This window comes from Populus euphratica, unplaced genomic scaffold (genome assembly GCF_000495115.2).
Source record: "Populus euphratica unplaced genomic scaffold, PopEup_1.0 scaffold408.1, whole genome shotgun sequence".
Classification (NCBI taxonomy): domain Eukaryota; kingdom Viridiplantae; phylum Streptophyta; class Magnoliopsida; order Malpighiales; family Salicaceae; genus Populus; species Populus euphratica.
This window is the reverse complement of record NW_011500298.1, coordinates 125,911-137,334: the sequence shown is the minus strand read 5'-3', so window position 1 is coordinate 137,334 and position 11,424 is coordinate 125,911. Positions and strand designations below refer to the sequence as shown.

Genomic DNA, 11,424 nt, shown 5'->3' with positions numbered 1-11,424 from the left:
ATAATAAAAGAAAAACTCCCATGGACTTTAGTTTTGCTGCAGTTCTAAGACTCTCTATTGGCCTTAAATTTAAAGGTGAGTTTTCAATATGTTGCCATACAATTTTATTTATTTATATATTTATTTTTAAAATTTATCTTAAACTCTTGTCCTCTTAGCAAGTAATAGATTATAGAAGATTATAATATATGCGTAAGTTAGTTCATACATCAATATTAATTCAAAAAACATCACAATATGCCAATGCGATTTTAGACAATGGCTTCTCAAAAATCACCATTAGGGCTGAATTTGCATGCTTAACATCAACGATAAAGGAAAGGGAATCTCATACACGAATTACTTAAGGTAATCTCATATATGAACCACAGGGACTCAAGCAACAGTGCTCTTAAATCTAGGAGAGACAACAATTGAAGACATTTTAGCCATTGCTCACAATTTTAGATTCCCCAAAAAAATATTTTTGTAATTCAATACAAAAAAATTAAAAAACATTAACAATTGGGAAGAGTAGGCCAAAAAGATTTTCAAATGCATGGAGGAATTAAACTCAGACATTAGAAAACAATCAAGAGCCTAATTATATCAAGATTGAAAAATAATGTAGATATAAGGTTAAATTAAATGATTATTAGATGAATTTATATAAAAATTAAATCTAAAAACTAAATTAGACTTTTAATAGGTCAATTTAATTTAATCATGAGCTCAATTAAAGGTTTAATTAAGTTTGAGAGTTCATTTGGGTCAAAATAAAAAAACTAATTAAGTACAATGCCTAATTAGATTTTTAATGGGTTAACTTAATTTTATTAGAAACTTAATTGATGAAAACTAAAGTTTGGAAGTCTAATTTAAACTTAATCGAGAATATTGAATTTTTAAAAGATTAAATTTATTTTTTTCCAATTCATTTAGGTGAAATTAAGAACAAAATTATAAGATAATAAAAATTTGGAGATCAATTAAGAGTCAAATTAAAAAGATTCATAATCAATGATATTTTTATAAAAGGTATGTGAATTTGATGAACCAATTCAATTGAAAATATAAAGTATAATTGAATAAATTAGAAGTTTGAAAGTCAATTAGAAATAAAATTGAAAATATCTAATACCAAAAATCAAGATAAAAAAAAGATAATAAAGTCAAGGATCATTTTAAAACTTGATAGTGGTGAAATTAAATTGATTTTTAGATTCAAAACTCAATTAAAGACTTGATTAAATAAATTAAATACTAAGATTTGAAATTAAGAAGGGTTAATAACCTAATTTAAGTAAAAAAAATATAAAAAATAATATTATTTTATTTAAATATAATAATAAATTTCAATGTTATTTTAACCAAAACAACATGATTTAGTCAATAAATTTTTTTTAAAAAAAAATTGTGTCGCATAACATGTCGCCTCGCATTGCTTCTTCATCATTTTTGAAGACCATGTAATTGTCCATTTTCCCTCGAAACAAGACAGAAAATACATCTTTGTCATCCTTTGACTTTGTACTATACCTTAATTCCTTTCTTTGTTGATTTGCAGCCATGCGAAATCTCTAATTTAATCTGCTTTGACAGCTAGGATGTTCTTTTGCGGTTAACGGTTGAGATCATCCACAAACCATGTCAAAAAAACAGTGTTTATATATATATATAGACACACACACACACATATATATATATATATAAAGAGAGAGAGAGAGAGAGATGAATTTCATACAACAATGAAGGGGTTGGATTTTTTTTTATTATTGGGACAAAAACAATAAAATATTAATTGATTTATGGGAAGTGAAAGAAAAAAGTTTAGGACTTGTGTGTCTAAATTTGATATGAAAGAAAGATAAAGGGCGGGATGTTGAATTATTTTATTAAGATTGGGCCAGGATATATGCAATCAAAGACGGTGGTTTTACTATTTTCTTCGTATGCTGTAGATTATGGATAGTTTGAACGTATTTCTAAGACCCAAATCCCACTTTGCAAGTCATAATAGCTTCGGTAATTTAAGAGGTAAGTACTGCATGTCTGTTTTGGACATACTCCGACACAACTTCTAAACGAGTGCCATTTGAATCTCTAAATTATTGACCTCTTCTACGGTTCCCTTGATTGGTAAAGTCCACCACTATGCTCCGCGAGCGGCCTTCGTTGTACTATTTATTGACAAAAAGGAACACTGACAATGTCATCATGTTGAATTGCTACTATAATTCTTTCAGAAAACTGAGCGACAAGACAGCACCTTTGCCCTGTGGGTTTACAGTTTTGCAGAGAGGGTAGTCTTATGACCAGTAACAATCACAACCCGGAAAGAATATGACCAGCGAATTCAATTATTATGCAGCAATAATTAGCGAGAAGGAGGTACGTGATTTTGAATGATGGATGTGGATCAAATTTGAAGTATCAAGTCCCTTTACAACTCAAAGAATACCAATATTTCAACCAATGTTGCGAAGGTGAAAAGAGCCCTCACTGTATATCACCAGAATCTAACAATGCTTGAAGTAAACAACAACAACAACAAACCTTTGTCTATGATATGACCACAAATATGGAGACATGGGTCTTTTATGAATACAGTCAAACCATTTCAGGCCTATAAATCCAATCTGCGTCTAGGTTACTTACTGGTAGCCAATTATTTGTGGTTTTAAGTTTCTCTGGGAGTTTGTGTTTCAACTGTGGCTGTTGCAGCCCCGTAGATAATTTAATGGAGAGCTCCTTGGCATAATTTGGAACTATCTAAATAAACACTTGGAAGATTTAAATCTTCCAAGCAATATCCTAAATGTAGCAATTGAAATGCATATTGGAGATGAGAGCTTCCTAAAAATATTAGACTAATATGCTAGAAGAATAAACATGGATTACAACAAGTGTTTTTACAATTGCAACAAAGACGCACCTTCGGACATTCGGGACAAGAGCATGTCCAACCGCTACAAGAGCAATCTGGGCATGCAGGTAATTGACAAATGCAGCAGCAGTTCCTGCTGCATGAGATCTTTCTACAGCAATGGGATCTAGGACGTGGACAAGAGCAACACCACCGCCACTTTAGAGTTGGGCAGCTGATGCAGGAAAAGCAGTTACATAGATTACATTCACAGCAGTTCGGACATTCTTGATGAAGAGAGCAGCCCGAAGAATAGCAGCAACAAATCCATGAGAAGTTAGAACAGCGTATTCCCCTGCAAGCGACAGAGGAAATCGCATTATTTGTGACAGTGTCAAGTCATGCAAAGAAGAGAAACTAGTTGGTTATATTTATGCAAGAATGGATTCAAGGCCTAAGGCCTGCCTTTTCAACTGCATTTTGCTTTATGCTATGATTGCATAACTAAACAAGCCATTAAGTTCATAATAGAACATTAAATACATTAATTACAAGTGTTAAGTTTTATAAGTTGTCAAATAAAGATTTTTATGGAACATCAAGCCAACCAAAAGAATTCAGAATGAGGATTATGCAAACACCTATTACAGGTATCAAGTTGAGATACAGAAACACAAGACTAAAGGACAAGGAAACAGTACCATAGCCACTTCCAGAACCGACTAGACCTTCGTTTTTTTCGACTTCTGTTTAAAAGATGAAAAAAACAAAATAAAAATGAGACTGCTGTTCCTCTTCAAAAACAGAAAGCGAAGTTTTGGTGACAAATGGAACTGTTCTTACGATGGAATCAAAGGATCTGAGTTTGCCATGACAAAGTCAGTGACCCTGCAGCATGTTATTTAAATTAATTCTAATTAGCTGATAATTGAACAAAAATTTGATACACATGAAGCTATGCAAGTTAATTGTAAACTGACGTACTCTTTGCAGGATCTAGATGCAGGCTGGAGGCCTTGGATAGATTTTAGTTCCTCCTGCTCAAATTGAAATTGCCAATACATTATATTTGCTTAAGCATATCAGAGAAGTAGTTCTTTTTACCAAATCCAATCTATCTGCAGATAAACTTCATGAAATAAATTGAGTGGTAGGGAGCAGCTACAGATTTTAATGACTGCTCATCTTTTATCATATTACACAGGTCACTCTATCGTCAGCAAAACCTCTTAAGAGGGTATCAAATTAGACCAGGCCAAGATTCAAAATTGAATAAATCTCTAAAACAGGAATAAATAATCACTTGCAGATCAAGTTCATCTTGTGGTTTGGGTTGAAATAGACTACTCTCAATCAGTGTGATTGGTTGCTACAACTTCTGCGGTGCAAATATTATGCAGAACACAGAACGTCCACCAAAAATCCTGCATCTAATTAGACCCGGCAGAAGCCCTTGATCCAGAAACAAGTTGAAAAGGTAACAATTCTAAAAAACACTTGATCACTGGCAAGTGGGCTTCAGCCACATAATGATCAGTGAACATAAGACACCCTGCAGAATGCATTCAAGAAGCAAGATTGCTTCAAGTTTCAGGTTAGGTATAGCCAGCAACAATAACAAGTTCTAGTTTTTTTTCTTTTCTTTTTTTGAACAATGACAATCCATCAACAAATTGCATCACAAGCTATCAGTCAAGTACTCGTGCATCTAGGCTAAGGCACAACCAACCCAAAAAAAAGCCCAAATTTCATCCTTCAGCTACCTGCAGTACTTGGTTGTTTATTATGTTTTAAAATTTTGAATGCTCGCAACCAGAAGGATTGTGCCTCCTAAAATTTCACTATAAAAAGAACGTTCAGTCCAATTTTCTACTGTTGATGAGAAGTACTTGGACAACAGCAAACCAATAAAACACATGTTAAGCTCGTTTCAACTTCCCTTTCTAGTTCCTCCTCTATTTGATTGTTTTGATACTATCGCTTCAAGTTCTCAATTTCACTACATTTCAAATCCACTAAGATTTAGCATAAAAGAAATGAAAGAAACCAAAACTCGGCATTCAATAAGATGGGGGGGGAAGAAGAGCACAGAACAATAGCAGATTTAAGACCCACCTCTAAAAAACCAATCTCTCTCTCAAGCATCTGCACTTTAGCCATTTCCCTGCGCTTCCCATACAAATCTGGATACTCTCGCGGTGACTTTGGACAAGGCGAGGGTAATGACGGTACAGAGGTCGTAGCAGGAGCCATTGCTCTCTTAATTTATTTACTTTCAACAGTACTCATGTGTCATGAAACTACTGAGCAGAAAAAAGAAGGAAGAACAAGAGCCAAGAAATGCAAGAGGAAAGCAAGAACGGTACTACTGGTGAAGGAGGTGTAAAAAAGAAACTACATCTAGCAATAGCATAGGAAGTGGGAATATAGTAAGCCGACAAACATGGAGCGGGCAAGTAATGTTAGGTGTGAATGCTGTAATTGTACTATAGCTTAAAAAAGAAAAGAAAAAAGAGTTTATTATTCCAAAGGGAGGGAGAGTAATTACGTGACCTGACAAGGATAATTACAATACCCAGAAAAGAAGCGGCAAGCAAGAGACTGAAGCAATTGCAGATTTGGTACATGGGTGAATATACAATAGTTGCACCAGATTGATCCGATTGTTGATAGTTATGATTTTCAGAGGGAGAGAGAGAAAGAGAGAGAGACCATGCATGTGGTTAGATAGAGCTGTGTATCCGAAGACAACCGTTGTGCGTGCGTGCATGTTCATAAATCATAATGATAATGGTAAAGTCGGCAGTGGAAAAAGGCCTGCAAACAAGTCTCTGTACACAACAGCCCCTCCCATTAACAACAAGTCCGTTTGAGTAAATGTCTTGCGAGTTTTGGTGTTGTAAAAAAAAGCTAGTTCTTACCGCCACTGCCACATGTTTTTCTTTTCTTTTTACCCGAGTATCGTGTAAAGGTAATGTTTGGTGTTCCGATAGTAATTGTTTATTTTTTTTATTTAAAGTTTTTTTTATATATCTTAAAATTTATTTTTGATAACTGGAAATCAAAACTATTAAAAAACAGGGGAAAAAATGAAAAATAAAAATAATTAAATTTTAACAAAAACACCTCGTAGTAGAAAACATTACAGAAGAAGTCTCTCTCTGCCTGTCGTGCGTGTGCTTGTGTATTATTTTCTGAGTCCGAGAGAGTGTCGCTGGAAGAGGTGGTCGATGTGCAGAGTGAGAAGCGAAGAGCACGATGTGTACGGCAAGTACCTGGGATGACACGTGATGGCTGCGTAGGAGGGAGGGAGGGAGGGAGGGAGAGAGAGACGGGGGATTTTACTAAGAAGCGGCATTAGTTTTGTGTATTGGGCGGAGGGAGGGGAGGGGAGTGAGAGAGCGTTAACAAACGTTGCACAGACTTTTTTTTTTAAAAAAAAAATCACACACTTCATTAGGTAATATTACAGTATTTAACTAGATAAATGACCCATATTATATAATACGGGTAGATTTAAATTTTTTTAAAATAAAAAAATAATATTTAAATAATGATAATTTAAGATAAATCACATTAAATTTACTAAAACATAACTCATGATACAAGACGAGAACAATTCATAAAGAAAACAGTAAAAAAAAATTCATAAAGTTCAAGATATAATTACCAAATGTTAAAAATAAAAAAAATTCAAAAAATATAATGCCAAAAAAGGCATGCCCGAGTCAACTCGGTCTAACGTGTTAAATTCATAACCTGTAATATGAGATCAATATAAAAAATAAATTCAAAAGAAGTACCTACCAAAAAAAATTCAAGTTAACTAATAACCAAACAGAAAGAAAAGGAAAAAAAATAACAAATCTCAAAGGAAAATTATTTCATGTAAAATAGTGAAATTGAAAAAAAAAATACTTATAAAAAATTGAGAAAAAAATAGGAATTTGAAAAGAAAGATTTAATGAAAAAATACCAAAAATAACTAAATAAGAAAATGCAAGTTAACTCGAGTTAACTTTACTATCTTGCACTTGGGTAACCCATCAAGCATTGATATATGCATTTGCTTTTAAATAATTTTTAATAAAATACTCTCAAAGATCAATAATTAAATGACAAGTAAAAAAATTAAAAAAATCAAGTCAACTCAAGTTAACTCAACTAACTTGTAATTTGAGATATGAGGTAAGGATAATCTAAAAAAAAAAAAGCATAACAAATTAAGATGTCTAAGGCCCAATAATTCAATGTCTAATGAAAAAAAAACCTGAAAAAGATCAAAGTTAAACTGGATTCATTATTAAAACTAGTGGATTGGATTATGAGACTGAGATTATCTCGTAAAAAGCAGACATGGAAAAAACACAAAGAAAAATTTCAAACCATAAAAAAATTAAAAATTAAAATAACTAAAATTAAAAAAAATAATTGAAAGAAATGAACTAAATTAAAAAACAAGATAAATGAATAAAATGATAAAACAAAAAAGAACAATAAGAAAATGAGGATCAAAATTGAAATCCAAATAAAATTAAATCAAACTTCCAAAAGACAAAATACAAAAAATAACAAAAAAGTATAAAAAATAGCAAATAAAAGAATGAGGATCAAATTGGATAAAAAAATCGAATAAGATTAAATAATTAGGGACCAAATTAAAAACAAAATAAACTTAAAGAAACATCAAATCTAAAAAAAATAAAAATCAAAAAAATGAAGACCAAATCTAAAATAAATACAAATTGCATGACACAATTAAATTTGTCAAAGTTTTTCACGTGTAACAAGGCTTGGGAGAAAAAAAAGAAGGGGAGCAGAAAAAAAATCACTCGTAGTTGAACCGTTGCTCATATAACCAAACACGTCACCAAAAAAGATGCGTTGTCATTTTCCGTATTGAGTGCCTTTTTTTTGCCATCATACGTGCCCCCATGTGCCACCAAAATGGTGCAGGGGCAATAAAATGTCTATGCTTATGTGGCACATGCAGGCTTTTCTTATTGATTTATTAATATTATAATAATATCAATTACTACAGAGGTCCTGAGGGCATACAAATATTACAAAACAATCTTGATGCAAATATAAAAATACCCTCCCAAGATAACCTATAGTTTTTTAAAGTTAAAGGACAAATATAAAATTTTATTATATATAATATGTGCAAAAACATAACAACTTCTTATTCAAAGGCCAATATTTTTTAGGTCTGAAAGACATAAATGTTATTTATCTGTATAAATAAAATTGTAAAAGCACCAAATTCCTTGGATCAAAAGCCAATTTTTTGAGCTCCCAAGGGCAATATAATATTTTTATTGTACATAAAATACACAAAATGACAACTTTGCCCCTGATCAATTCTTAAATAACATTTGAAACCCATAAAAAATACAATTTTACCCTTAATGCAAATATAATTGTTAAAAGCAATGAATGGTAAAATTATTATTACATTGCTTGAATCCACAGTAAATTTTCTCACACGCTACATTAATTCCTTTTGATTTTTTGTTATTAAATATGATAAATCTCAATAAAAATCTTAGCTACAATAAAAATAGATGCATAAAAAGATAAATTAAAAGTAGTGTTATATTTTTCAAAATAAAACTATTAAAACAACTTTTCAAATAATAAATTCACTATTTGGTAACATGAATTTGAGTTCCACATAAATCTAGCATTGAATGGTTGAATTTTTTTCATTTTTTTTCAAGAAAAAAGAAAAGAAAATTCATTCAAATTATTAACGTTAAAAAGAAATAATAGTGATAATTACTTAATTAAAAGTATTAAGTGGGTGTAAAAACACGTGAAATAGTGTGACTTTTTTGTGTGTGCATATTTTAAGTTAAAATTAAGTTATTTGTTAATAAATATGAGGTATTTAGAAGTATTGTAGCAATTACTTTTTAAAATAGTTTTTGCTTGTAAATTCATTAAAATATTATTTTTATTTTTATTTTTTAAAATTTTTTATATTAACATATAAAAATATAGAAAATTAATTTTAAAAAGTTTTGTTTCAAAATTTCATGAATCATTGTTTTAAAATGTCACGTATTTTGGATCTCTTTTATTTTTGTATTTTTAAATTTTGAGATAATATATATATATATATATATATATATATATATATTATCTGAAATAGTAACTAAACTATATAAAAAATTGAAGAAGAGTAATGGCTAAAGAGATTTTGAAAATATAAATCTAGAGAAGAATAAAAGGAGAGTAGTTTATAAGTCAAATAGGCAAAAACAACTTTGTTTCCCGCTGCACATCCACACCTTTGTGCCACCACGTGTAGTCTAGTCATTTGTTGCCTTCGTGTATTCATGGCTACGATTTTATGACCAACAGTTTCAAAGGATGAAGTCCGTGGCAGGAGAGGTACCTTTTGCATTTTAAAATTGTTTTTTAAAAAATTTAAATTTTTTTATTTTTTATTTTAATATAGTTTTAGTGTTTTGATTTATTAATGTCAAAAATAATTTTTTAAAAATAAAAAATATCATTAATATATATTTCAGTATAAAAAATTATTTAAAAAATAATCACAAATATATTATCAAACAAATCTTATAAATAAATAAGAATGAGTTTTTTAAAAAATAAGCAAGATTAAGAAGATTGGAAACTGATCGGTTAACATGTGTATGATCTTGTTGTATCTTTTAAACTTAAACTAATTTTAATTCTAAGATGAGAAAAAAAATAATTACCAAGAAGGTAACTCTAAGAATTATAATTTAATTCAACTCAATGGATATCCACCCTACTTGATTCAAATGAATATGAATTTTTTTTTACATAATTAGATAAGTCGGGTTTGGGTAAAATCTAAAGATAAAAGTTGGGTATCGAGTATTACCTTGATCTACTTGAACCTGACTCAAAAATGATAATAATCTCATAAGTTTGAAAATTTATATTTATACCACGTATATGTACAAAGAAAGAAAATTTCAGGTTGTGAGCTTCTTCTTTTCTTTTAGTTGTCACTTCTCTTCCTCTCACTCTTGTTTCAAGTAACGATAGCCAACTTTTGAGTGATAGCAGAAAAAAAAAAAATAGCAATAAATTTAGTAGCAGTCATGTCCCATCGGGCTTGATTTCTTTGACACTAAATTGTTGTGCTTGATGCAACAGCTTAACAATATCTATCGAAGAACAAATCTATTATTGTCTTAATTTTCATTTACAAGGTTTATTATTGTCTTTGATATCGTACTAAAAAAATCTTCCTTATTTTTTATTATCTCCCTACTATTTAAGCCTGTTTTGTTTACTTATTTCATTTTCAAACCATTTAAGGTGAAGATTTGAACTTGATATATTTTTTGTCAATGTCTGGAAAAATGGAAAACTAGGTTATTTTAATTTCATATTTTTATATTATTTTGAGGTTTTTTTCATGTGTGAGTCGGTGAGTCGGTGTAGTCTGTTTGAGTAACAACAAATCTAGTAGCGGTAGATCCTGCTCAAATTATTGCACTAGATATAACAACTCTAATAACATTAATTGAAAAACAAATCTATAACCATCATTATTTCATATGTATTTGATTGGTTCAAGTAATTCATGGACAAAGTTTTGACTACAAGACAATGCTTACACTTTTGTTAATTTTATTTTCATAAGTTTTGGAGAGTTTATTAATAATATGAATTGATATGATTCAACCATAGGTTTTTTTAAGGCTGTATATAATTTTATCTTGGGTTTTGATAAGGAGGCCATTCGACTATAAGGGGGTTATTTATTATATTAACCTCAACCAGCTTTGAAAATCTTATGTTGTTAGGTTCGGCCTAAATCTATGGAGTTTGGTTTTGACTAAAACATATTAGCCCATGTTTGGATTAATAATTGGCGGTAAATAAGACTTAATTGAACAATATTTTGGGTATAGTTTGGGTCTTAATTATATGTGTTGGCTAAGTAACATTGGGTCATATTTGGGCTAGGATTAATTAAAGTGTCAGAATCCTTTTCCTTCAAGGATTTGCTAAAAATCCTAAGTAATAAAGGACTTATGGCTAGCGGTTGTTTGGATACTTATGAAAGGAAATTTCCTTGTGCAAAGAAGTTTGTTAATGGCAGCAAATGTTGAATTGATAGGGAATTGTTGTGTTTTCTTTATTTGTAAGGATTACATATATAACTTGGAAAGTAAAAAGCAATTACAAGAGGAAGAGGTTCCTCACTATTGTCTTTTTTAATTTTACAAGGATTTTCTAGTCTACAAGCATTCTTATGAAATATATTTAAAGATATAAAGTTAGTCTTATTTCTTTCTAAATTTGAGAGGCTTAAAGGTAATAAACAAGGTAATAATATCAACTGATTAATTCAAAATCTTTCATGTAAGGAAAGGACTTCAAGAAATAATTAAGACAACCTTTACCACAAGAGTTAGTTGACACAACTAAAAGATTAATATCTTCTCCCAAGTGCAGGAGTGTCGAAGTAATAAATAACTCGGCAAGACTAGGGTTGAACCATAGAGAGGTTAATTATATAAATTATAGATGACAACAACAACAACAACAACAACAACAACAACAAG

At 30.4% G+C, this 11,424-nt stretch overlaps 1 protein-coding gene across 2 annotated transcripts; it reads right to left on the bottom strand.

Moving 5' to 3' along the window:
* Nucleotides 1–2,714: 2,714 nt before the first annotated feature.
* LOC105113327 (guanine nucleotide-binding protein subunit gamma 3-like) lies at nt 2,715–5,603 on the bottom strand. 2 transcript variants are annotated; one of them, XM_011009469.1, is made up of 6 exons: nt 4,961–5,603; nt 3,830–3,882; nt 3,689–3,733; nt 3,547–3,591; nt 3,033–3,200; nt 2,715–2,999 (listed from the first exon to the last, which is right to left on the bottom strand). In XM_011009469.1, the coding sequence occupies exons 1-6, from the start codon at nt 5,096–5,098 to the stop codon at nt 2,858–2,860; spliced, it is 591 nt and encodes a 196-aa protein (XP_011007771.1). In that variant the 5' UTR covers nt 5,099–5,603; the 3' UTR covers nt 2,715–2,857. The 2 variants fall into 2 exon arrangements, with proteins under 2 accessions (XP_011007771.1, XP_011007770.1); XM_011009468.1 differs by having other exon boundaries at nt 2,715–3,200.
* Between the last annotated feature and the right edge of the window lie 5,821 nt (nt 5,604–11,424).